Consider the following 26241-nt stretch of genomic DNA (forward strand, 5'->3'; position numbering starts at 1 on the left):
TGTAGGTAGAGGCTGGAGTAGGACTAAAACAAGGAATGTTCCATGTATCCCACAAAGAGGCAGGTATAACTGAAGCTGATGCAGGTTCCTATGGCCATTCCTTTGACCTGAGGAAAGTGAGAGGAGTCAAAAGAGAAGTTGTTCAGTGAGGACAAGCTCGACCTAAGGATGGGGTTGGTTCAGGCCTTTTTTTTCCCCAGAAGTGGAGAGCCCTGAGACCATTCTAATGGGGGATGGTGGGGAATGGACGTGTAAAGGGATTGTCTGATTCCAAGTTTTTTTTACCCACCCAATGCCTGGTCCTGTTATGAAATGGGTGGTGTTTAGCACAGTCACCCATTCCGATGTAGTCAAGGCCCATTATCCCTCATATGGGCTGCATTCAGTACTACTAACCCAAATTCTCTCACTCTTAGCTCTTATTATCAATTATTCAGCTTTTCTTTTGTCCTGGGCTGCTTTTTGTAATCTCCTTGTTTACCTAACCCTTTCATCTCTCTCTCTTTCTTTGGACTCCACCTCCACCTATCTGCTCACTTTTCCATCCTTACCCTCCAGCAATTTCTGTTTTTGTTTCAGACCTTAAGCATGCTCATTTCTTTGTTTTCTTATAGACCAGTCAGCCTCACATCGGTCACGGGGAAAAGATTTAATAGCTGAGCACCATATGACCAGGATAAAGGCTTAGAATTAGGCCATTTGGCCTATTGCATCTGATCCACTAGTCAATCATGGCTGGTCTGTTTCTCAACCCCATTCTCCTGCCTTCTCCCCATAACATTTGAACCCCTTATGAATCTAGAACCTAGAATCTCCATCTTAAATACACTCAATGACTTGGCCTTCACACACCTCTGCAGCACTGAGTTCCATAGCTTCACCTCCCTCTGACTGAAGAAATTCTTCCTCATGTCAGTCCTAAAGGATTGTCCCTTCACTCTGAGGACCCTGGGGTCCTAGTCTCTGCTATTAATGGAAACACCCCCATGTCCAGTCTATCCAGGCCTCTCCGTATTCTGTAAGTTTCAGTCAGATCACCCACCCACTATCCTTCTAAACTCGAATGAAGACCCAGAGTCCTCAATTACTCCTCATATGATATGCCCGTCATCCCAAGATTATTCTCACAAATCTCCTCTGGATGCCCTCCAAGGCCACCACGTCCTTCCTTAGATATGGGACCCAAAACTGCTCACAATATTCACAATATGCATTCTGACCAGAGCCTTATACAGCCTCAGCAACACATCTCTATTCTTGTATTCTAGTCCTCTTGAAATCAATGCTAACATTGCATTTGCCTTCCTGACTGCCACCTGAACCTGCATGTTAACCCTAAGAGAATCCTGAACTAGAATCCCCAAGCCCTTTGTGCTTCAGATTTCCTAAGCTTTTCCCCATATAGAAAATAGTCTACATCTTTCCTTCCTACCAAAGTGCACAACCTCACACTTTCCCATATTGAATTCCATCTGCCACTTGTTTGCCCACTCTCCTAACATGTCCAAGTCCTTCTCCAGTCTCCTCACTTCCTGAACACTACCTGTCCCTCCAGGTATCTTTGTATCATCTGCAAACATAGTAACAATGCCCTTAATCCTTTTGTCTCGATTGTTAATGTATAACATGAATAACTGTCATCCAAACATTGACCCCGTGGAATTCCACTAGTCACCAGCTGTCATCCTGAAAAAGACCCCATTTTTCACACTCTGCCTTCTGCCAGTCAGCCAATCCTTTATCCATGCCAGTACCTTCTCCCTAAAACCATGGGCTCTTATCTTATTTACCAGCTTCCTGTGTAACACCTTACCAAAAGCCCTTCCGGAAATCCAAACAGATCACATCCACTGGCTTCCCATTGTCTCACTTGCTTATTACCTCCTTAAAGAATTCTAACAGATTTGTCAAGCATGACCTCCCCTTGATAAAACCATGTCAACTCAGCCCTATTTTACTATGCTACTTGGAAAACAGTGGCAGGAACAGAGAGCATGGATTTACAAAGGGAAATCATGCTTAATAAATTCACTGGAATTCTTCAAGGCTGTAACTCATAGATTTGATCAGGAGGAGCCAGAGTTTATTGGATTTTCAGAAGGCTTTTGTCAAAGTACCATGGAAGAGACTAGTGTGAAAAATTAGGGGGTCGTGTATTAAGGTGGATAGAAAACTGGCAGATAGGAAACATAAAGTAGGAATAAATAGGTCTTTTTCCAAATGGCAGGCTGTGACTACTGGGGTACCACAGGGACCAGTGCTAGGACCTCAGCTATTCACAATATATGTTAATAATTTAAATGGAGCTAAATGTAATAGCTCCAAATCTGATGATGACACAGCTGGGTGGGAGGGTGTGCTGTGAGGAGAATGCAGAGATGCTTCAGTAAAATTTGGATGTGAGTTGGCAAGTATTTGGCAGATGCAGTATAATGTGGATAAATGTGATGTTATTCAATTTGGGAGCAAAAACAGGAAGATGTATTATTATCTGAATAGCTATAAATTGAGAGAGGAATATGCAGTGAGAACTGGATGTCCTTGTGCACCAGTCACTGAAGGTAAGCATGCAGGTACAGCAGGCGGTGAAGAAGGCCAATGGTATGTTGGCCTTCATAGCAAAAGGATTCAAGTACAGGAGCAGGGATGTCTTGGCACAGTTATACTGGGCCTTGGTGATGCAATATGTGTGCAGTTTTGGTCTCTTTTTTTCCAAGTCAAGATGTTCTTGTTAAAGAGGGAGTGCCGTGAAGGTTTACCAGACTGATTCCTGAGATGGCAGGACTGATGTATGAGGAGAGGTTGATTCTATTAGGATTATATTCACTACAGTTCCGAAGAATGGAGGCAGGGGATGAATCACTTAAATTAAACTTTTAAATTCTAGCAGGACGAGGTGTGGTAGATGCAGGAAAGATATTCTGAATGACGGCTGAATCTAGAACTGGGGTCACAGTCTAAGGATATGGGGCAGACCATTTAGGACTGAGATTGTAACAAGTTTCTCCACCCAGAGAGTAGTGAGCCTGTGGGAATTCGCTTCCACAGAAAACAGTTGAGTTTCAAGGAGTTGGATGTTCCACTGGGGGCTAAAGGGATCAAAGAATTTGGAGAAAAAGTGGGAACGGGCTGTTGAGTTGCATTATCAGCCATGATCGTAATGAATTGTGGAGCAGGCTTGAAGGGCTGAATCACTTGCTGTTGCTTCTATTTTCAATGAAACATCCCTAATGTAATGGAGTCAAATAAAGGCAATTTGTGTCTTTAGGGAGAGGTGGGCACTGTCGGGAGTGGAGTGCCTTATTCTCTCCCCCCCCACCCCAATCTCTATTTTGATTTGATCCCTACCCTCCCCTTCAAATTTTCTTTCACACAGGTATTGCCCCTACAGGGCTCTGCTTGTCACTGGTCCTTGGGCACATGGGTGCTTTCCTGCTGGTTAAAAAAGGCAATTTCAGCTCCAAAATGGGACCAAACAAAGTTAGAGTAACACTATTCAGTTTTAATTTTTTAATTAAATTTGACCAGTTTGGGATTCCTGTTCTCTTGTCATAGTTGCTGATCTTCCAGAAATAACCTGGTGTCATAGGAATCACAGCTGAAACTCCTTGCACACTGTAGAATCGTTCAAAAGACATTTCAATTCGAATTAATTGTACTTTTTATTAAGTTTATTAGTTATAAAGAAAACGAATACATAATGTAGAGGTTGATGGCATGTCCTTTCAGCAGAGTGATGAATGATGTAGATCATGTGACAAAACCTACCGAAATTGGACTGATCAGAATTTGCTGCTGCTAATCTCAGCTGTTGTTCGGTTCTGACTGATCATCTGAAAGCTTGAGACTAATGTCAGACTGTTCCTCATTGTGGTCAGTTTTCAAACACTCACTTTGCAGCTTGCTGTAGTTAATGGCCAGCTGCTTTCGAGCTTCCTTGTATTTAAGCTGCAGGCCTCTCAGTAAATGCACAGCCTCTTCATAGACTTGCTTGCTGATGCCCTTGCCGCGTAACACATGAGCTAGATGGAATCAGGAAGAAGAAGGTTCCACAGTCAATCAGAACAGAGTTCCGTGCTTGTAGCTCTGGGCACGTGGGTTCAAATCCCACCACGGCAGCTGGTGCAATTTAATTTAATACCATCTGACAGTGAAAGCTAGTCTTGGTGATGATGACCATGAAAATGTCATTGCTCCTAGAAGCAAACAGATTTACTAATGCTCTCCACGGAAGGAAAACTGCCATTCTTGCCCAGTGTGGCCTACATGTGACCCCATGGACAACAAATGCTGGCCTTATCAGTGACACCCACATCCCACGTATTTATAAAAAAAACTTTTCAGAATATTAGGCACCACCCTTGAGGAAAGAGTTAAGTCTAGGAGAAGTTGCAGGGTAAATCCACATTGGACATGTGAGAGTATTTCAAACAGCAGTTGATAAGAGTTCAGGAGCACACATTCCTGCGAAAATGAAGGAGAGGTATGGCAAGTTACGTGAACCTTGCATGACCAGGGATGTTACGACTTTGGTCAGAAAGAAAAAGGAAGCAGACGTGAAAAGGAAAAGCTGTTGTGCATCTTAAAAAGTACTAAGGTAGGTAAATCCCTAGGTCCTGATGGGATCTATCCCAGAAGATTGAGGGAGGAAAGAGAACAAATTGCTGGAGCATTGACAGACATCTTTGTATCATCTTTGGCCACAGATGAGGTCCTAGAGGACTGGAGAATAGCTAATGGTGTCCCATTGCTTAAGAAGGGTAGCAGGGATAATCCAGGAAATTATATGCCTGTGAGTCTCACATTGGTGGGAGGGAAAGTAGATTCTAAGTGACAAGATCTATACGCATTTAGAAGCAATTGGACTTATTAGCGATAGCACATTTTTGTGCGGGGAGGTCGTGCCTTACTAACTTGATCGAGTTTTTGAGGAGTTGACAAAGATAATTGATGAGGGAAAAGCAGTTGATATTGTTTCCATGGACTTCAGTAAAGCCTTTGACAAGGTCCCTCGTGCCATACTGGTACAAAAAGTGAAGTCACATGGTATCAGGGGTGATCTGGCAAGATGGATACAAAACTGGCTTAGTCATAGGAGACCGAGGGTAACGGTAGAAGGCAGCTTTTCGGAATGGAGGGTTGTGACTAGTGGTGTTCCACATCGATCAGTGCTGGGATCTCTGCTGTTAATGGTCTACATAAATGATTTGGAGGAAAGCATGGCTGGTCTAATTAGTAGGTTTGCAGACGACACAAAGATTGATAGAGTTGTGGATAGTGAGGATTGTCAAAGGATACAACAGGATATAGATCAGTTGGAAGCATGGGCAGAAAAATGGCAGATGGAGATTAATCCAAACAAATGTGAGGTGATGCATTTTAGAAGGTAAAGTACAAGTGGAAATTCTACAGTGAATGGCAGAACCCTTAGGAGTATTGATATGCAGAGGGATCTGTGTGTGCAAGTCCACAGATCACTGAAGGTGGTAGCACAGGTAGATAAGGTAGTAAAAAAGGCCTGCGGCATGCTTGCCTTCATTGGAAGGGGCATTGAGTATAAGAAGAGACAAGTTATGCTGAAGCTTTACAGAACTTTAGTTAGGCCACACTTGGAATATTGCATACAGTTCTGGTCGCCACATTACCAGAACGTGTGGATGCTTTGGAGAGGGTGCAGAAAAGGTTTACCAGGATGTTGCCTGGTATGGGGGATTTTAGCTGTGAAGAAAGGTTGGATAGACTGGGTCTGTTTTCACTGGAACACAGGAAGTTGAGGGGGGGGGTGCGACCTGATAGAAGTTTATAAGATTGTGAATGGCATGGATAGAGTGGAAAGTATGAGGGTGGAGGGTGGAGGGGTCAATTACTAGGGGACACAGGTTCAAGGTATCGGGGTGGGGGGGGGGGGCTGTGGGGGAAGGGTTTAAAGAAGATGTGTGAGGCAAGTTTTTCACACAAAGGGTAGTGAGTGCCTGGAATGTGCCACCAGAGGAGGTGGTGGAAGCAGACACAATAGCAGCATTCAGGAAACACCTGGATGAATACGTGAATAGGAAGGGAATAGAGGGATACGGATCCTGTAAGTGAAGACAGTTTTAGTATGGAAGGGCACAATGTGTCGGCGCAGGCTTGGAGGGCCGAAGGGGCTGTTCCTGTGCTGTATTGTTCCTTGTTCTAGGAGATTTACTGCAAGGCGACCAGGGATGTGGGATTTCTATTACATGGAGAGATTCGTGAAGATGGGATTGTTCTCCTTAGTGCAGAGTGGATTAAGGGAGATCTTATGGAGATGTTCAGAATCATGAGGGGTTTTGAAACAGGGACCAAAGATAAACTGTTTCGAAAGGCAGGGGGTTGGAAGTCAGAGGGACACAGACTGAAGATGATTAGCAAAAGAATGAGGTGACTGAGAGAAACATCTCTAGGCAGTGACTCTGAGTGATCTATATGCACTACCTGAAAGGGAGGTAGAGCCACAGAGATTTACAGCACTTAAAAAGAGGCCCTTCAGCCCATCATATCCACATTGATCTTTAAGGACCTATCTATTCTAATCCAATATTCCAGCACAGGGCCTACAGCCTTCTGTGCTACTGCATTTAAGTGTTCATCTAAATTCTTCTTAAATATTATGAGGGTTCCTGCCACTACCCTTTTAGGCAGTGAATTCCAGGTTCTAACTACCATCTGGGTGGAAAAAACCCTCCTTAAATTTCAGGGTTGTTCCTGTTGTTCTTTACTTTAAATCTATACCTTCTGGTTATCCATTTACTAAAGGGAAAAACATTTTCTTATTTACCTTATCCATACCATGTTTGTTTTGTACACCTCTGGGAAACACCCCCATCCTATCTAGTTTCTCTATTGCTAAACATTCCATTCCAGGCAACATTCAGGTGACTGCTTTCTGTACTGTCTCTAGTGCAGAGACATCCCTCCTATTGTGTGGTGACCAAAACTGAACAAGTACTCCAATTGAGGCCTAACTAACATTACAGACAGCCCTAACATAACCTCTAAATAAAAATCTGAAAGAACTGCAGATGCTGGAAATCAGAAACAAAACAGAAATTGCAGGAAAATCTCAGCAGGTCAGGCAACATCTGTTGTGAGAGGTCAGAGTTAGTGTTTTGGGTCCAGTGACCCTTCCTAGCTACCATCAGTTCTGAAGAAGGGTCACTGGACCTGAAACATCAACTCTGATTTCTATCCATAGAGGCTGCCAGACTTGCTGAGATTTTCAGCCAATTCTGTTTTTGTTTCTATCATAACCTTGCTCTTGCATTCAGTGCCTCAACTAGTGAAGGCAAGTAACCCAGATGCCTTCTTTGCCGCCTTCACCTCCTTATCCATCTATCCTGTAGCCATCAAGGATTTGTGGACATGCATGCCAGGTCTTGTTGCATCTCTGTACTTTCCAGAGTCCTACCATTTATCATATGCTTCTCTTGCCTTGTTAGTCCTCCAAAAATGCACACCTCACTTCACACTTTACATGAATAATTTCCATTTGCCAGTGCTTGGCCCTTCTGACCAGCCCATCTATAGCGTCCTGTAGTCAAAGGCTTTCCTCCTCACTGTTTATCACACCATCAATTTTCATGACATCTGTGAACTTACTGATCATACCTCCTAAGTTCATGCTGAGATCATTAAGGTAAACAACAAACAGCCAATAAACAGCATGAGACCCAGCACTGAATCATGTGGTATGCCACAGGACACAGGTTTCCAGTCCCAAAAAGACCTCGAGTACCACCATCTGCTCCTGCCAAGAAGCCAATTTTGGATCCAATTTGCCAAATTAGCCTGGATCCCACGGACTCTTAGCTTCTTACTTTGTCAAAAGTCACAACAGTGTCCAGGTAGACTAAATCCACTGCACTACCCTCATTCACACATCTGGACACCTCCTTCAAAAATTCAATTAAACCAGTCAGACATGATCTCCCAATTACAAAGCCATACTGATTATCCTTGATCAATTCTTGCCTCTCCAAGTGGAGATTTATTCTGTCCCTCAGAACTTTTCCAATAGTTTCCCTTCCATTAATGTTAGTCTCACAGGCTCATAGTTCCTTGGTAAAACCTCTTGAATAGTGATACCACATCAGCTGCCCCCTTCCATCTCTCCAGTGTTCAGAGAGGATTTGAAAATAGGAAGGGAAAGAACCCAACATATCAGTGCAAAAGATAAGGCTGAAGCATTCGCAGCAATCTTCAGCCAGAAATGCTGAGTGGATGATCCATCTCAGCCTCGTACAGTGGACCACAGCATTACAAATACCTGTCTTCAGCCAATACAATTCGCTCCACAAGATATCAAGAAATGGTTGGAGTCACTGGACGCCGCAAAGGCTATAAGTGCCGATAACATTCTGGCAATAGTACTGAAGACATGTGCTCCAGAACTTGCCACTCCCCTAGCCAAGTACAGTTACAACACTGATATCTAACCAACAATGTGGAAATTTGTCCAGGTGTGTCCGGTACACAAAAAGCAGAACAAATCTAACACGGCCAATTACTGCCCCATTAGTCTACTCTCAATCATCAGTAAAGTGATGGAAAGTGTCATCAACTGTGCTATTAAGCACCGACGCCCAGTTTGGGTTCTGCAAGAGCCACTCAACTCTTGACCTCATTACAGCCTTGGTTCAAACATGGACAAAACAGGTGAATTCCAGAGGTGAGCTGAAAGTGACTGCCCTTCACATCAAGACCACATTTGAGTGTGGTATCAGGAGCCCTGGAAAAACTGGAATCAATGGGAATCAGGGGGAAAATTCTCCACTGGTTGGAGTCATACCAGGCACATAGGAAGATGGTCATGGTTGTTGGAGGTCAGTCATCTCAGCTCCAAGTTATCTCTGCAGGAGTTCCTCAGGGTAGTGTCCTAAGCCCAACCATCTTCAGCTGCTTTCTCAAAGACTTTCTCCCAATAAAAGTTCAGAAGTGGGGATGTTTGCTGTTGATTGTACAACATTTAGCCTTTCCATGGCTCCCAGATACTGAAGCAATCCATGTCCAAATGCAACAAGATTTAAGCAATCAGAGATAGTAGGAACTGCAGATGCTGGAGAATCCGAGACAACAAGGTGCAAGGCTGGATGAACACAGCAGGCCAAGCAGCATCATAGGAGCAGAGAGGCTGACGTTTCGGGCCTAGACCCTTCATCAGAAAAGATTTAAGCAATATCCAGTTTTGGGCTGACAAGTGGCAAGTAATATTTGCAACACACAGGTGCTAGGCAATGACCATTTCCAACAGAAAACAATCTAACCATTGCCCCCTGGCATTCAATGGTGTTACCATCACTGAATCCCTCAATACCAGGGCCACCATTGACCTGCAACTGAACAGGATTAGCCATATAAATAGAGCGGCCACAAGAACAGGTCAGAGGCTGGGGATCCAGCAGCGAGTAGCTCACCTTCTGACTCCCTAAGCCTGTCCACATACAAAACACAAGTCAGGAGTGTGATGGAATACCCCCCCAATTGCCTGAAACTGCAAAAACACCCAAGAAGCATGACACCATCCAGGACAAAGCAGTTGAGGCTGAAGTCACATGTAGGCCAAACCAGGTAAGGATAGCAGATTTCCCAACTGACATCAGAGAACCAGATGGATTTTTATAACAATTTCATGCTCAGCATCACAAGGACTAGTGTCAATTCCAGATTATTCAAATTAAATTTAAATTCCACTGGCTGTCATGGTTGGATTTGTCCACGTCACCTGGACATTAGCCTGGGTTTCAGGATTATTAATCGTACAAGTAGATGGAACTTCACGTCACTTCGCAACTCTTTCCTGCTTCAGCCCAGATTGCTGGTTCCCATGGAACAGGGGCCCATCATGATCTCCATTCCATCCGGCCTGTACCAACCACCCTCTGCAAAGATGGCAGGGTGGGGTTTAGGGATAATAAAGGGGTGGGGGTGGGGCAGTGACATGACCATGACAGGGGAAATTGCGTTCTAGTAAACATTTTTGGCAGCACCACATGCCATCTCATTTGTGGAGTTCTGAAGGGGTTGTATTGTTTTTCTCTCTCCACAGATGCTGCAAGACCTGCTGAGTTTCCTCAGTATTTTCTGTTTTTATCACAGTCAGCACTGATTAGCCAGTTGGGCTGTTTTAGGATGTGTGGATCGATGATCACTCATAGAAGATTCTCAAGTATCAGAATAACTGTGTGATCATGGAAGTCTATAAAAATGTGGAAAAGTCTTGAGTCTTCAGACTAATGGGATGAGGGGGGAGCAGCGTATATGTATGACAGAGAAAAGATTCATCCTGCAATATTCCAAACCGATACAGCAGGGAATACAAATGTTGCTGGAAACACTCAGCCAGTCTTGCAGCAATTTTGGGTAACAGAGTTGAAGACATGCCAATGGGGGACAGAATAGATTGAATGGGCTGAATGGAGACCTTTTTGAGTCATGTGACCATTGAAATAGAATTACTGATCAAGTACCTAATGGAATAATGCTCATTGTTCTCTGCTCCTTCATCCGTTTCAGAATCTCTTCCATTTTATCAGCTCTGCTCTTGTGAGACGAGAATTCTGCTAGATTCCTCGGCTGCACGAGAGAAAACTGAATGAGTACATCTGGAAAAGTCATTATTGAATCAAGCAGCATTAGAATAGCTTCACGGAAGGGAAATCATATCTGACTGATTTGAGTTTGCCGAATAAGTCACAACCAGAGTGGATAGAGGGGATCCAATGGATGTGTAGTATTTGGACTTGCCGAAGGCATTTGACAAGGTATCTCACAAAACGTTAAACAATAAGAGCCCCATGGTGTTGGAAGTAGTGTATTGACTTGGACAGGGGATTGGCTAATGGACAGGAAAAAGCGAGTGGGGATAAGGGGTTATTTTTTAAGGTTGGCGACCCCTGACCAGTGGGGACTACAGTGATCAGTGCTGGGACCACAACTGTTTACAATATATATTAATGACTTGGAGGAAGGAAGCAAATGTACTGTAGCCAAATGTACTGTGGCCAGAATAAAGGATCACCAATTTAATACTGAGGTGAGTAGGTGGAAAAGCAAGTTGTGAGAGAGATACAAACAGTTTACAGAAAGATACCGATAGATTAAGTAAGTGGGCAAAAACTGGTAGATTGACTATAATGTGAGAAAATGTGAAGTTGTTCATTTTGGAAGGGAGAACAAAAGAACAGAAGCATTATTTAAATGGAGAAAAGCTGCTAAAAGCTGTAACATATCAACCTTGATCAAACGAGAGAACAGAATCGATAGGCCAAATGCTCTTAATTCTCCTCTTATATCTTATGGTCTTAGGGTCTAACACAAAGGGACTTGAGAGGACTTGTGCATGAAACACAGAAAGCCAGCACACAGGGAGAGCAGGTAATCAGGAAGGGTAATGAATATATTGATCTTTATTTCAAGGGGTATGGAGTATAAGAGTAGGGAAGTCTTAGTGCAAGTGTAGAAGGTGTTGGTGAGACCACATCTGGAGTAATGTGAGCAGTTTTGGTCCCTTTATTTAAGGAAACATATTATTTCATTGGAGGCAGTTCAGAGAAGGTTCATGAGGATGATCCCTAGTGTGGAGAGATTGTCTTATGAACAAAGGCTAAACAGGTTGGGACTCATTGGAATTTAGAATGAGAGGTGATCTTAATGAATCATACAGGATTCTTAAGGGGCTTGACAGGGTAAATGCTGAGAGGATGTTTCCCTTCATGGGAGAGTGTAGGACCAGAGGGCAAAGTCTCAGAATAAAGGATCACCAAGTTAAGACTGAGATGAGGAGGAATTTTTTCTCTCAGAGGTTTGGAAGTCTTTGGAACTCCTTGCCACAAAGAGGGCAGAGTCCTTGTGTACATTTAAGGCTAAGATAGATTGTTGATCAGTCGGGGAATCAAGAGTTATAGGAAAGGGCAGGAAAGTGGACTTGCCAGATCGGTCATGATCCTATTGAATGGTGGAGCAGGCTTGAGGGGCTGAATGGCCGACCCCTGTTCCATTTTCTTATCATCTTATATATTGCATAAATAAACACCCTTCTGTTGCACAAGGTCTTTTGTGATTATTGGTAAGATTGGGGTCCCAAATGTGAGGCCCCTTCAATTTGTCTGATACCATCCTCTCTAACTGACCAATTGGCCACGTTAAAAGCCAACAAGGGTTTCCTATCTGATGTCTTACTGAGAGAATGCTGCCTGGGCAGAGGGCTTGGCTGTCTGCTCCAGGAGATTGTGCAGAGCCTGGGCTCCAATTCAACAAAAGATGATAGAAGATTAGTCCCTAAACCAACACCACAAAAAGGTTAACCTCAGCTACTCAAACAGTGGTGTTACTGGGATCCTTCAAAGTGAGAAATGGCTGCTTTTCTATAGCAATGACAATACTACACATGGCACTAAGGTGTCAGTTTTTGCCCTCGCCGTTGAATCATAAGATTCTTGACTCTAGTCTCACTCTGGACACCTAAGTTCCATAGTCTCGGCTTCCACTGGCAGTTGGACTTACTGAGTGCTGTACTGTCAAAATTATTATCTTTTGAATGAGACTTTACACCAAGGCCCTATCTGTCCTCTCAGGATGATATAAACATTACCACAACTCTTCAAAACAAGAGCAGGGCAGTTCTTCCCAGTGCCCTGGGAAAAATACTTACCCTTCAACCAAAATTACTAAAACAGATTCTCCAGCCATTTGCTGCTTGTGGCAGCTTGCTGTGCACAAGTTGATTGCCATGTTTCCAACATTAGGACAGTGACCAAACTCAAAAAGCACTTCATTAGGTATAAAGCACTTTGAAACATTCTGAGATAGTGAAAGGTGCAGTAATTATTCATTTTCTGATTTCTAGAGTGATGTGACAGTACTATACCATTCTTGCCCTGGGCACATAGGGCTCCCTCTGGAGGTTCACTCTGGCAAATGGGTCTGGGTACAGTTGTAGCTTCTGAAGTGAGTGTTCCAATTGTTGAACATTCTGTTGAATTCCTGGAGAATCAAAAAAGAAAAGAAAACTGTGAAGGTTCTGTAAGACTGAAACTTGAGCAAGTTTTTTTTTCTCTATTCATTTGTGGGACGTGGACGTCGCTGGCTGGCCAGCATTTCTTGCCCATCCCTAGTTGCCCCTTGAGAAGGTGGTGGTGAGCTACCTTCTTGAATCACTGCAGTCTTCCTGTTGTAGGTTGACCCACAATACTATTAGGGAGAGAATTCCAGGATTTTGACCCAGCGACAATGAGGGAACAGCGATATACTTCCAAGTTCGGATGGTGAGTGGCTTGGAGGGGGACTTGGAGGTAGTGGTGCTCCCATATGTCTGATGCCCTTGTCCTTCTAGATGAAAGTGGTCATGGATTTGGAAGGTGCTGTCTGAGGATCTTTGGTGAATTTCCGCAGTGTATCTTGTAGATACACCGAGTGTCAGTGGTGGAGGGAGTGGATGTTTGTGGATGTGGTGCCAATCAAGCGGGCTGCTTTGTCCTGGATGGTGTCAAGCTTCTTGAGTATTGTTGGGGCTGCACCCATCCAGGCAAGTGGGGAGTATTCCATCACACTCCTGACTTGTACCTTGTAGATGGTGGACAGGCTTTGAGGAGTCAGGAGGTGAGTTACTTGCCGCAGTATTCCCAGCTTCTGGCCTGCTCTTGTAGCCACTGCGTTTATGTGGTAAGTCAAGTTGAGTTTCTGGTCAATGATAACACCTAGGATGTTGAAAGTGGGGGATTCAGTGATGGTAACACCATTGAATGTTAAGGGACGGTGGTTAGATTGTCTCTTATTGGTGATGGTCATTGCCTGGCAACTGTGTGGTGCAAATGTCACTTGCCACTTGTCAGCCCAAGCCTGGATATTGTCCAGATCTTGTTGCATTTGAACATGGAATGCTTCAGTATCTGAGGAGTCACGAATGGTGCTGAACATTGTGCAATCTTCAGTGAACATCCCACTTCTGACCTTATGTTGGAGGGAAGGTCATTGATGAAGCAGCTGAAGATGGTTGGGCCTAGGACACTACCCTGAGGAACTCTTGACAACTATGGATACTGGAGGTCAACAGGTAGATAGAGGTGAGCTGTAGAAACCAACATTGATAAATCTATTCTGAACAATCAGACAGCCCCATGCTCCAGCTTGTGACTGGAGTCCAATGTGAGGTGGCATTCCACAAGGACCAGTGCTGTGTTCCTTATTGCTTGTGGTATTCATAGATTATGCAGATGAGGACACGGGTGGAGGTGATAAGTTAAGTTGCAGGATGATTCAGAGATTGGCTGGGTGGTTGACAGTGAGGTAGAAGGTCTTGGGCTACAAGAGAATAAGGATGAGTTTGTCAGATGGGCAGATCAGTGGCAGACAGAATTTAATCCTGATAAGTATGAGATGATGCACTTTGGAAGAAGGAACAATACAAGGGAATAATCAATGAATGGCAGGACACAAGGAAGTTCAGAGGACCAGAGGGATCTTGGGGCGCTTGTCCAGAGATCCCTGAAGGCAGCAGGTTAATAGGGAGTTAAGAAGGCATATGGGACACTTGCCTTTATCAATCATGGCACAGATTATAAGAGCATGGAGGTTATGTTGGAGCTGTACAGAAATTGGTTAGGCCACAGCAGTGGGCACGAAATTCCTCATCAATTCCTGGAGAGTCCAGGACAATTCCTAGAGGAACTGATAGCACCAGGCAATGCTCATAATGCGAAAGAATTGGACCTCTCTGAGAAGGCAGGGGGGTGCGAAGGAAGCTATGGATGGGAGTAGAATCTCTTACCAACTGGTTCCACAAAGTCAGGGTCAGGATTTGCATCCAGAAGTTCTTCGTAGCCTTTATATTTTTCAGGAAGATTAGATGTGCATGAGGATGCTACAGTAAATGCTTCCTCCATAGTCTCCAATCCTTCACTCTTCAGTGTCACATTGTCAACCTTTGGGAAGAAAAATCAGGACATGGAGATATTGGAACTCACAGGACTGCCACAGGCTCAGTGTCTCTTCAGTCTCTAGTGTAGGGTGAGGAGTGACGATGCGATAGGTAGAGAGGTCCAGCAGGATACAGTGATAGCACTATTGATTTCAGAGAAAATACAATGCTAACACTAGTGAGCTCAAAAAGGCACTGTGCTAACACAACTGAAGGTTACATAGCACACAATACACACCACTGAAGGGACAGACCAGGAAATTAAAGGCTGGTCAGTCTAACCTCGGTAGAGGGGAATTTATTAGAAAGAATTCTAAGACAGAGAATATATACCACTTGGAGAAACATGGATTAATGAAGGATAGCATGGATTTGTTATGGAAAGGTCATGTTTGTCAAATTTGATTGAATGTTTTGAGGGGGTAACCAGGATTGTTGATGGTTTTGGTAATGTTATTGACATGCTGTACATGGACTTTAGCAAGGCTTTAGATAAAGTCCCTCAGACTGGTCAAGAAAGTACGAACTCACGGGATCTAAAGTTAAGTGGCACATTGGAAATATGGCTCAGAAGCAGAAGCAGAAGGTGATGGTAGAGGGGTGTTTCTCTGGTTGGAAGTCTGTTTCCTGTGGGTTCCACAGTGCTCGGTGCTGGGGCCTTTTCTGGTTCTGATGTAGACAGTATGATCAGGATGTTTACAGATGGCACAAAACCTGAGGAGTGGTATATTTGAAATTTGCATCACAGGTAAACAGTGTGGTTAAGAAGGCATTTGGCATGCTTGCCTCCATTGCTGAAACCTTTGACTATTGGAGTTGGGATATCTTGTTGAGATTGTACAGGACATTGATGAGGCCTCTTCTGTAGTACTGTGTGGAGTTTTGGGCACCCTGTTATAGGAAGGATATTATTAAACTGGAGAGGATTTATCAGGATGTTGCCAGGAATGGAGGGTTGGAGTTATAAAAATAGGCTGGATAAATAGGCCACCCGAAGGTTGCAGGAACAGCAACTCATATTCCACTTGGGAACCCTGCAGCCCAATGGTATCAATGTGGACTTCACAAGCTTCAAAATCTCCCCTCCCCCTTCCGCATCCCAAAACCAGCCCAGCTCGTCCCCACCTCCCTAACCTGTCCTTCCGCCCACCTATCCCCTCCTCCCACCTCAAGCCCCACCCGCATCTCCGACCTACTAGCCTCATCCCGCCCCCTTGACCTGTCCGTCCTCCCTGGACTGACCTATCTCCTCCCTAACTCCCCACCTACACTCACCTTTATTGGTTCCATCCCCACTTCTTTGACCTGTTTGCTTCCTCTCCACCTATCTTCTCCTCTATCCATCTTCTATCCGCTTCCCCCTCTCTCCCTATTTATTTCAGAACCCCCTTCCCCTCCCCCATTTCTGAAGAAGGGTCTAGGCCCGAAACGTCAGCCTTCCTGCTCCTCTGATGCTGCTTGGCCTGCTGTGTTCATCCAGCTCTACACCTTGTTATCTTGGATAGACAGGGATTTTCTTTGCTGGAGCGTAGGGGGTTGAGGGGTGACATTACAGAAATTTATAAATCATGAGAGACATAGATAAGGTAAGGCAAGTTCAAAACTAAGAGATATATTTTTAAGGTGAGAGGAGAAAGATTTAAAAAGGACATGAGAAGCAACCTTTTTAAACAGAGAATGGTTGGTGTGTGGAATGAACTGCCAGAGGAAGTAGTGGATGCAGGTATAGTTACAACGTTTAAAAGACTTTTGGATAAGTACCTGAATAGGAAATGTTTGGAGGGATATGAGCAAAATGCAGGCAGGTGGGACTAGTTTTGTTTGGGAACAGGGTCAGTACATTGAGTATAGGAGTTGTGAGGTCATGTTGCGGATGTACAGAAAACTGTGTGCAATTCTGGTCTCCCGGCTATAGGAAGGATGTTGCGAAACTTGGAAGGGCTCAGAAAAGATTTTAAAGAATGTTGCAAGGGTTGGAGGGTTTGAGCTATAAGGAGAGGCTGATTAGGCTGGGGCTATTTTCCCCGTAGCATCGGAAGCTGAGGGATGACCTAATAGAAGTTTATAAAATCATGAGGGGCATGGATAGAGTAAATACACAAGGTCTTTTCCCCAGGGTCAGGAAGTCTGAAACTAGAGGGCATAGGTTTAAAGGTAGAGGGGAAAGATTTAAAAGAGACCTAAGGGGCAACTTTTTAAATGCAGAGGGTAGTGCATGTATGGAATGAGCTGTCAGAGGAAGTGGTGGAGGCTGGTACAATTACAACACTCAAAAAGTGTCTGGATGGGTATATGAATAGGAAGGGCTTTGAGGGAAATAGACTAGAGGCTGGCAAATGGGACTAGATTTATTTAGGATATCTGGTCAGCATGGACAAATTAGACCGAAGGGTCTATTTCTGCGCTGTACACCTCTATGACTCTATGACTGGTTGGACTGAATGGTCTGTCTCCATGCTATTCAATCTATAAATAATGAGGAGGATAGCCACAAACTGCAGGAGAATATGAATGGACTGCTCAGATGTGTACAGCAGTGACAAATGGAATTTAACTTGGGAAAGTGTGAGGTAAGTACACTTGGGGAGAGCTAACAAGGCAAGGGATTACACTATAACTGGCAGGCTCCCAGAAAGTACCGAAGATCAGAGGGCCCTTGGTGTGCACATCCACAGATCGTTGGAAGTACAGGGCAGGTAGGTAAGATGGTTAAGAAGGCATATAGGATGCATGCCTTTGTTAGCAGAGGCATAGATTATAAAAGCCAGGAGGTTGTGCTGGAACTGTATAAAATACTGGTTAGATCACAAACCAGAGCGCTGTGTGCAGTTCTGGTCACCATGTTAAAGGAAAGATGTGATTGCAATAGAGAGGAGACTTACCGAGATGCTGCCTCCTGAAGGATCTGAGCTGTGAGGAAGAATTGGATAGGCTGTGGTGTTTTCCTCATAGCAATGAAGGTTGAAAGGGGTCCTGATAGAGGTATATAAGATTATGAGAGGTATAGATTGGAGCGACAGGAAGACACATCTTTCAAATAACGAGGGAGTATAGATTTAAGGTAAGAAGTACAGGGCTAAGAGAGGAGTTGAGTACAAACCTTTTCACTCAGAAGGCAGTGGGAGTCTGGAACTCATTGCCTGTAAGGGTGGTTGAGTCAGAATCTCTTATAACATTGAAGCAGTATTTAGATATTCACTTACATTGCCATAGCCTCAAGGGCTATGGGCCAAGGGCTGGAAAATGGGATTACTGTAATCAGATCTTTGTTGACTGGTATGGACACAATGGGCCAAATTGTCATCTTCTGTGCTGTAAACATTTAAGTGTCTAAATGGGGGAATTTAACTAAATTTGTAAAATAAAATCTGGAATCAAAGTCTACTCTAAGTTATAGTGATCATGAAATTATCATTGATTGTTGTAAAAACCCATCTGCTCTGCTCATATCCTTTAAGGAAGCAAATCTGCTGTCCTCACCTGGACTGACTTACATGTGACTCCTGACCCATAGCAATGTGGTTGACTCTTACCTGTTCTCTGAAATGGCTGAACAAAACACTCAGCTCAAGCGCATTTAGGGATGGGCAACTAACATTGACTTTTCCAATGAGGCCCAGTTCATAAAGAATAATTTAAGACATCGTCCCCAGCTTATGAAAGGGGTTGGTCTGAATTTGAGACTTTCTTACCTTCCTCAATACACTGTGCCATTAACTCCCTGTTCCTCTAACACAAAGCAGTCTATAATCATGGTATCTTTGAGGCAACTGACCTGGGTCATGAAGAACCCCTCTGTTTCCTTTTCTTTGATGGTCTCATCTGAAGTCCAGGAGCTCTCTTCAGAGGAGCTACTCTCCAATGTGCAGACCCTATGTGACAGTGATGACAGAAGCTCTGAGCAGATGTCAAGTGGTGGTGTCGGAGTTTCCATCTCTCCATCATCAGACTGGCTCTCTTCTTCTCTGGCCTGGTCCAGCTCAAGAAGTTGCTCAGCAGCTTCCAACATCAGGACCTGTTTAGGGATCCGTGGAATGAGACTGTTGACCTGGAATAGCAAGAGGGAACTTCCTAATTCTGGGAAAATAGTGATCCAGTCGTGAGTGAGACACAGCCCAGAATCTCAACTATGAAGGTTTCCTAGCCCTTGGACTCCGGCAGCAAGAAGCCAACCCTTTCGCTGCTTCATAGTTCATACACTGAAGAAAATAGATTCTAATCCCTAAAACACTCATCAAAAGTCCTGGAATTCCAAGCGATGGGAAATTAAATCTGAAATATTTAAACTCCCTAGTGCAGCTGTCCCAGTGGTGAAAAGTTTAAACATGCACATTTCTTCTGCTTTGAGAAACTAGATACCACCTGTAATCAACCCACTGTTGCCTGGTATCCCGAGGGGGAGGGGGGGTGTTGGTGGTGGTGGTGGTGGTAGAGATGAGCTGATTTGTGAGTTGTGATTTGGAACAGACTGCCCAAAAAGGGCAGATTTGGTAATAACTTTCAAAAAAGAAATTGGATCAAGACTTCAATTTGAAGGGCTTTGGAGAAGCAGCAAAGGGAGTGGAACTAATTAGATAGCTCCACCAAAGAGCTGGCACCCAGATAATGGGCTGAATGGCATCCTTCTGCACTGTCATTCTATGACTTAAAGTTCAAAAGCAGAGTTCCTACCCAGCCCCTGGCAACACTTGAGTAACTTGTCCACAAAGCAACTTAAGGAGCCCCCATTTTAAACCACAGTGAGAATGGTGTGAACTACGCGATTGAAACCCCTAGTCTGCCCTGACAGTGGGAAGCATGGGCCTAGCTACATGTGCAACTGGGATTTGCAGCAGCAACAGGAAGGAATCAGCGCTGAAGTGAGGATCCCCCTGTACACTCAGGCCCCAATCCCATCGGGTCCTGATCCAAATATTTAACAGAATGCACCTGCCAGTTTCAGGCAAGAACATTTGCTGGCCACTCAGGTAGCTGGTTAAAATCCACCACAAAAGAGCTGGGATGCTGGTGGGAAATACCACCAGATTTTCAGCCTGTGTTCTGTCAGTTTTGACTAAAGTTAGCTGCAGTGAATGTTTTTCTGATCTCTCTAACCTCCTCCAGCCTTGCAAGGTCTCTACATTCCTCACTTTCTGGCCTCACAAACATCCTCAAATTGGATCACTCCATCACTGACAATCATCTCTGCTGAGAATTCCTTCCTAACCCTGTCTGCTCTCTCACCTTTTAATTCTTAAATCTGACTCTGTGACCAAGCTTTGGTCCGCTATCCTAATAGCTCCTTATATGGCTGGGTGTGAAATGTTGTTTTATCCTGTAAAATACCTTTGGATGTTTTACAATGTTAAAGGTGCCACATAAATGCATTTTTTTGAGAAATCTTTCTTGATAGCAGTACCCAACATGTCTACCATAAGCCTGACCCTATGTCCTCTTGCGCTACAATTTCTTGGTTCACTTTTTCTACCCATTAAGTTTCCCATAAACCTCTGAAATGTCTCAGAATGTATTTATTGCCCAATAAGTACTGCAGCAACTCATCAAGGCTCCTTCAACAGCATTTTCCAAGTCTGCGTTCTCTACCACAAAGGTCAGTAGATATATGGGAACACCACCACTTGCAAGTTCCCCTCCAAGCCACTCACCATCCTGACCTGGAAATAATCACCTATTCTTCACTGTCACTGGGTCAAAATCCTGGAATTCCCTCCCTCAGGACATTGTGTTTTTAACTACAACACATAGATGGCAGTGGATCAAGAACCCAACTCAGCACCACCTTTGGCAGGGAACGGAGAAGGGACAGATGATAAATGCTGGCAACACCTGCACCCAATGAACGAATATAACAAAGTTACCTTGCGCTTGTGATTAAAGACATTGCAGACTGGTGGTTTCCCTGGGGACTGGGGCTTGCTTCTGATCACTTCAATCCCGAGTCTGTCCTGAAACATGGAGAGCACTAGCAGGTGCTTTACTGAATGGGAAAATGAAGACAGTCAGTGTAAGAAGGTCATTGCAAGGTGTTCCTGCAAAGTAAAATGATCAACAGCACAGATTCACCATCTGACAATCAGCACAAGCATCCCTTCTTCCAAACACACCCACACACACACACAAAATCACAAACCTAGACAGTTATTCTCCACAGTCATTGAACCTCTGTCCATTGAAATAAATAGGAGTTGAATTGCAAGCTGCTTAGTGCCCAGGGCACCAATCCCAGCTTGACTATTCGACACATTGATACATACATTCATAGGATGTTTGTGTCGCTGATGGGGCAGGCATTTGTTGGTGATCCTTAATTGCCCTCGAACTGAGTAGTCTGCTGAGCTGCTTCAAAGGACAGTTAATTAGGAGTTTAACACATTGCTGTGGGTCAGTAGGCCAGACTGGGTAAGGACAGCAGGTTTTCTTTGCTAAGTGATGTTAGTGACCCAGATGGGTTTTTACAACAATCAGTGATAGCAATAGTCACCATCACTGAGACTAGCTTTCATAGATTCATAGGGTTTTACAGCACAGAAAGTGGTCCTTCAACCCATTACATCCATGCCAGTCATCAAGCATCTATCTACTCTAGTCTCTTTTCCAATACTTGGCCAATATCCTTGTATACTAAGGTGTTTCAAATGATTATCTAAATGTTTTGACAGTTCCACCTTTAACACCATTTCAGGTAGTGAGTTCCAGGTAACCTAAGGTGAAAAAAATCTTCCTTAAATCTCTTTTGGACCTGCTGCTCTTTTCCTTAAATCTACACTCCCTGGTTATTGATTCCTCCACTAAGGGATAAAGTTTCTTTCTCCCTCCCTCATATATGTCTCTCATAATTTCATAGACCTCAGTTAGGTCCCCCCTCACCTGCACTGCTCAAAGGAAAACAATTCCAGGTTATCTAGTCTCTCTTCAAACTGAATCACTCCAGGCCACACAACCTCCTGGTGAATCTTCTGGGCACCCTCTCCAGTGTAATCTCATCCTTCCTATAGTGTGGCAACCAGAACTGTACACAGTACTCCAGCTTGAGACTAACTGAAGTAATATACTGCCACATTGTAACTTCCTTGATCGTGTGTTCAATACCTTGACTAATGAAGGCAAGTATCCCATAGAGCTTCATAACTATTTTATCACCTGTCCTCTTGCCTTCATGGATACATGGACATGCACACAAAGGTCCTGTTGAACTACCTAGGGTCCCACCATTCATCATGTACTTCCCTGTCTTGTTAATCCTCCCAAAGTGCATCACCTCACACTTTCCAGGATTAAGTTCCATTTGCAATCATTCTGCCTATCTGACCAGCTCATCTATATCGTCCTGTAGTTTAAAGCTTTCCTCCTCGCTATTGACCATGCAACCAATTTCATGTCATTTGCAAACTTACTGATCAAGCCTCCCACGTTCATGGTTAGATCATCAATATACACAACAAAGAGCAAGGGGCACAGTACCAAACCTTGAAGAATGCCATTGGACACAAGATTCCATCAGAAAAAAACAACATTCAACCAGTGTTCTCTCTAATTTTCTTTCTGCATGGGCCTCCAAGGCTCATGTGAGGCAGAAAATTCCAGAACTGGAAGTCAATGCTACAACTGACATGTTGATGCCGATCATTGTGTACAGAACGATGGAGTGGCTGCATATATGTTACAAGGAACATTGTCTTCAACCATCACCTTCTGCCTCTTTCCACTAATTTTGGATCCAATTTGGCAAATTGCCCTGAATGCCAATAGCTGTTACCTTCTTGAACCAACTTCTCATGCAAGACCTTGTCGAATGTCTTACTGAAGTCTGTGTGGACAACATTCACCGCACTACCTAAATCCAGTCACCATAAGACCATAAGACATAGGAGCAGAAATTAGGCCATTTGGCCCATCGAGTCTGCTCTGCCATTCAATCATGGCTGATAAGTTCCTCAACCCCATTCTCCCGCTTTCTCCCCGTAACCCTTGATCCCCTTGATAATCAAGAACCTATCTATCTCAGTCTTAAATGTACTCTTTGACTTCCGTGGCAGTGAATTCCATAGAATCACCACTCTCTGGCTGAAGAAGTTTCTCCTTATCTCCATTCTAAAAGGTCTTCCCTTTGCTCTAAGGCTGTGCCCTCAGGTCCTAGACTCTCCTACCAATGGAAGCATCTTCCCAACATCCATTTTGTCCAGGCCATTCAGTATTCTGAAAGTTTCAATTAGATCCCCCCTCATCCTTCTAAACTCCAATAACTATAGTCCCAGAGTCCTCAAACGTTCTTCATATGTTAAGCTTTCCATTCCTGGGACTATTCTCGTGAACCTCCTCTGAACTCGCCCCAGGGCCAGTACATCCTCCCTGAGATATGGGGTCCAAACCTGCACACAATACTCCAAATGTGGCCTGACCAGAGCCTTATAAAGTCTCAGTAGTACATCCCTGCTTTTATATTCAAGTCCTCTCAAAATAAATGCCATCATTGCATTTGCCTTCCTTACTACTGACTCAACCTGCAAGTTTACCTTGAGAGAATCCTGGACTAGAACTCCCAAGTCTCTTTGCACTTCAGACTTCTGAATTTTCTCCCCGTTTAGAGAATAGACCATGCTTTTATTCTTCTTATCAAAGTGCGCGACCTCACACTTTCCCACGTTGTACTCCATCTGCCACTTCTTTGCCCACTCTCCTAACCTGTCCAAATCCTTCTGCAGCCTCCCCACCTCCTCAATACTACTTGTCCCTCCATCTATCTTTGTATCATCTGCAAACTTAGCCAGAATGCCCACAGTTCCTTCATCGAGATCATTAATGTACAAAGTGAAAAGTTGTGGTCGCAGCACTGACTCTTGTGGAACACCACTTTTCACCAGCTGCCATCCTGAGAAAGACCCCTTTATCCCCACTCTCTGCTTTCTGCCACACAGCCAATCTTCTATCCATGCTAGCACCCTGCCTCTAACACGGTGGGCCCTTATCTTACTCAGCAGCCTCCTTATCAAAGGAGTGGCACCTTATCAAAGGCCTTCTTGAAGTCCAGGTAGATAATATCCATTGGCTCTCCTTGGTCCACCCTACTCGTTACTTCCTCAAAGAATTCTAGCAGACTTGTCAGGCATGACCTCCCCTTGATGAAACCATGCTGACTTTGCCCTATTTTACTATACATTTCCAAATATTCAGAAATCTCATCCTTTACAATGGACTCCAAAATCTTACCCACGACTTAGGTTAGGCTAATTGGCCTGTAATTTTCCATCTTTTGCCTTACTCCCTTTTTAAACAGGGTGTCACGTTAGCAAAATTCCAGTCCTCTGGGACCTTCCCTGACTCTAGCGATTCCTGAAAGATCACCACTAACGCTTCCACTATCTCTTTAGCTATCTCCTTTAGAACTCTGGGGTGTAGTCCATCTGGTCCAGGTGATTTGTCGACCTTTAGGCCAATCAGTTTTACTGGCACCTTTTCTTTGGTGATGGCCACTATACTCAGCTCTGCCCCCTGACTCTCTTCAATTTTTGGGATTTTACTCATGTCTTCCACTGTGAAGACTGACGCGAAGTAAGTATTCAGTTCCTCAGCCATTTCCTTGTTCCCCACTACTATCTCTCCACCGTCATTTTTCAATGGTCCAATGTCCATTTTTGCCTCTCTTTTTGCCTTTTATATACCTAAAGAAACTCTTACAGTCTTCATGTATATTACTGGCTAGCTTACCATCAGATTTAATCTTCCCCCTCCTTATTTCTTTTCTTGTTGCTCTCTGTTGGTCTTTGAAAATTGAAAAATTCCTCCTTGAAAAATTCAATCAAACCTGTCTGACATGATCATCCCTGAAAAAGCTATGCTGAATATCCTTGATTAGCCCCTGCCTCTTTACGTATAGATTAATTCTGTTGCTCAGAAATTTTTCCAGTAGTTTCTTCACGACTGATTTAGACTCACTGGCCTTTAGTTTCATGGTTTATCCCCATCAGCCTTCTTGAATGATGATATATCAGTTGTCCTCCAGTTCTCTTGAACCCCTCCTCTTTCAGGAGAGGATTTAAAAATTAATGTCAGAGCCCCTGCAACCTCTTCCCTTGCGCACCCCCAGCAACCCCTCACCACAGCAGCCTGGTGTGCATCACTTCTGGGTTTGGAACCTATCCAATTTTAATCCTGCTAAAACAGCTAATACCTCCTTCATCTAAAGCATAATTTGTTTATGTGTCTCATGGTCCTCTTCCCTGGATTCTACATGGGCATCATTCTTTCTATAATGAATACAGATGTAATGCACTCATATCAAACCTCACCTACATCTTCGGGTTCCATCATAGTTTGCCCCTTAGGTCCCTAATGGGTTTACAATCTTTCCATGGTTATCCTCTTGCCCTTAATATACTTATAAAATACCTTAACATTTTCCTTTATTTTACCTACCAGTGCCTTTTCATGCCCAAAGTTCATATTCCTAAATTGTACTTTATATTTTGTGCACCTCCAGGGCTTCTGGTGTTCTAAGCCCTTGGTACTGAATGTGAGCTTCTCTTTTCTTCCTTATACAACCCTGTATATTGCTCATTATCCAGGCTTCTCTGGAATCTTTGGTACCACTTTTCAACTTTACAGGAACAAGCTGGCACTGCAATTTCACTATTTCCATTTTAAAAGACTTGTGCTGCTTTAAATTACAGATTTATGAAATGAAGTTAAATTCCACCAGGTACCACAATGGAATTTAAACCCCTTAGCATGAGTCTTACTAGTCCAGTGATATTACCATTACATCACCATCCTTCCTCTAACTGCAGAGGCAGCTGAATCTTTTCCTGTATTTAGTTGACATCCAATAACTTTCCTTTTTTATTTGCCCAAAAATTCTCTATTTTCCCAAGTCCTATTCCAGAGAATAAGGTGCAGCTACTGCCAACAGGGCTCAAACTAACCAGGCACAGATTAGGGACCTAAACTGAGGCAATGCTGGTCAGCACAGCTTAGAAACATTGCAGCCTTTCACCTGCTTTAGAATCTCACTGCAGATTACCATTCAACCACAGCTCTGATCTGATCACAGCGCACAATACTCTCCTGCGGAGAAACATCAGAAACAAGAGCAGGAGTAGACTAAACAGCCAGTTGAACCTACTCTGTCATTCAATACAACCATGGCTTATTTGCACAAATCACTTTCTTGCAAGCTCCCTGTGTCCTTTGATTCCCTGACAGACTGAAAATCTGTCTATTTCAGCTTTTGATAAAAATAAACTACATTTTACTTGGGATGATGGTCCCTTTGAGAATTAGGATCTGATTTCTGGTAAACAGTCCCTGGC

General features: G+C 43.8%; 1 protein-coding gene across 2 annotated transcripts in view; it reads right to left on the reverse strand.

The window, feature by feature from the left end:
* Window positions 1-3703: 3703 nt before the first annotated feature.
* The window catches only part of xrra1 (X-ray radiation resistance associated 1), a 138721-nt gene continuing 116183 nt past the window's right edge, over window positions 3704-26241 (reverse strand). For both annotated transcript variants that reach the window (XM_048597640.1, XM_048597641.1), the window contains 6 exons: window positions 20794-20912; window positions 18711-18983; window positions 14786-14939; window positions 12887-13002; window positions 10488-10593; window positions 3704-4022 (listed from right to left, as the gene is read on the reverse strand). In XM_048597640.1, coding sequence (XP_048453597.1) covers window positions 3805-4022; window positions 10488-10593; window positions 12887-13002; window positions 14786-14939; window positions 18711-18983; window positions 20794-20912 — 986 coding nt within the window. In that variant the 3' untranslated portion in view covers window positions 3704-3804. The remainder of the gene's footprint in view (window positions 4023-10487; window positions 10594-12886; window positions 13003-14785; window positions 14940-18710; window positions 18984-20793; window positions 20913-26241) is intronic.

The sequence above is a fragment of the Rhincodon typus genome, chromosome 6, assembly GCF_021869965.1.
Source record: "Rhincodon typus isolate 14 chromosome 6, sRhiTyp1.1, whole genome shotgun sequence".
In the NCBI taxonomy this organism is placed as follows: domain Eukaryota; kingdom Metazoa; phylum Chordata; class Chondrichthyes; order Orectolobiformes; family Rhincodontidae; genus Rhincodon; species Rhincodon typus.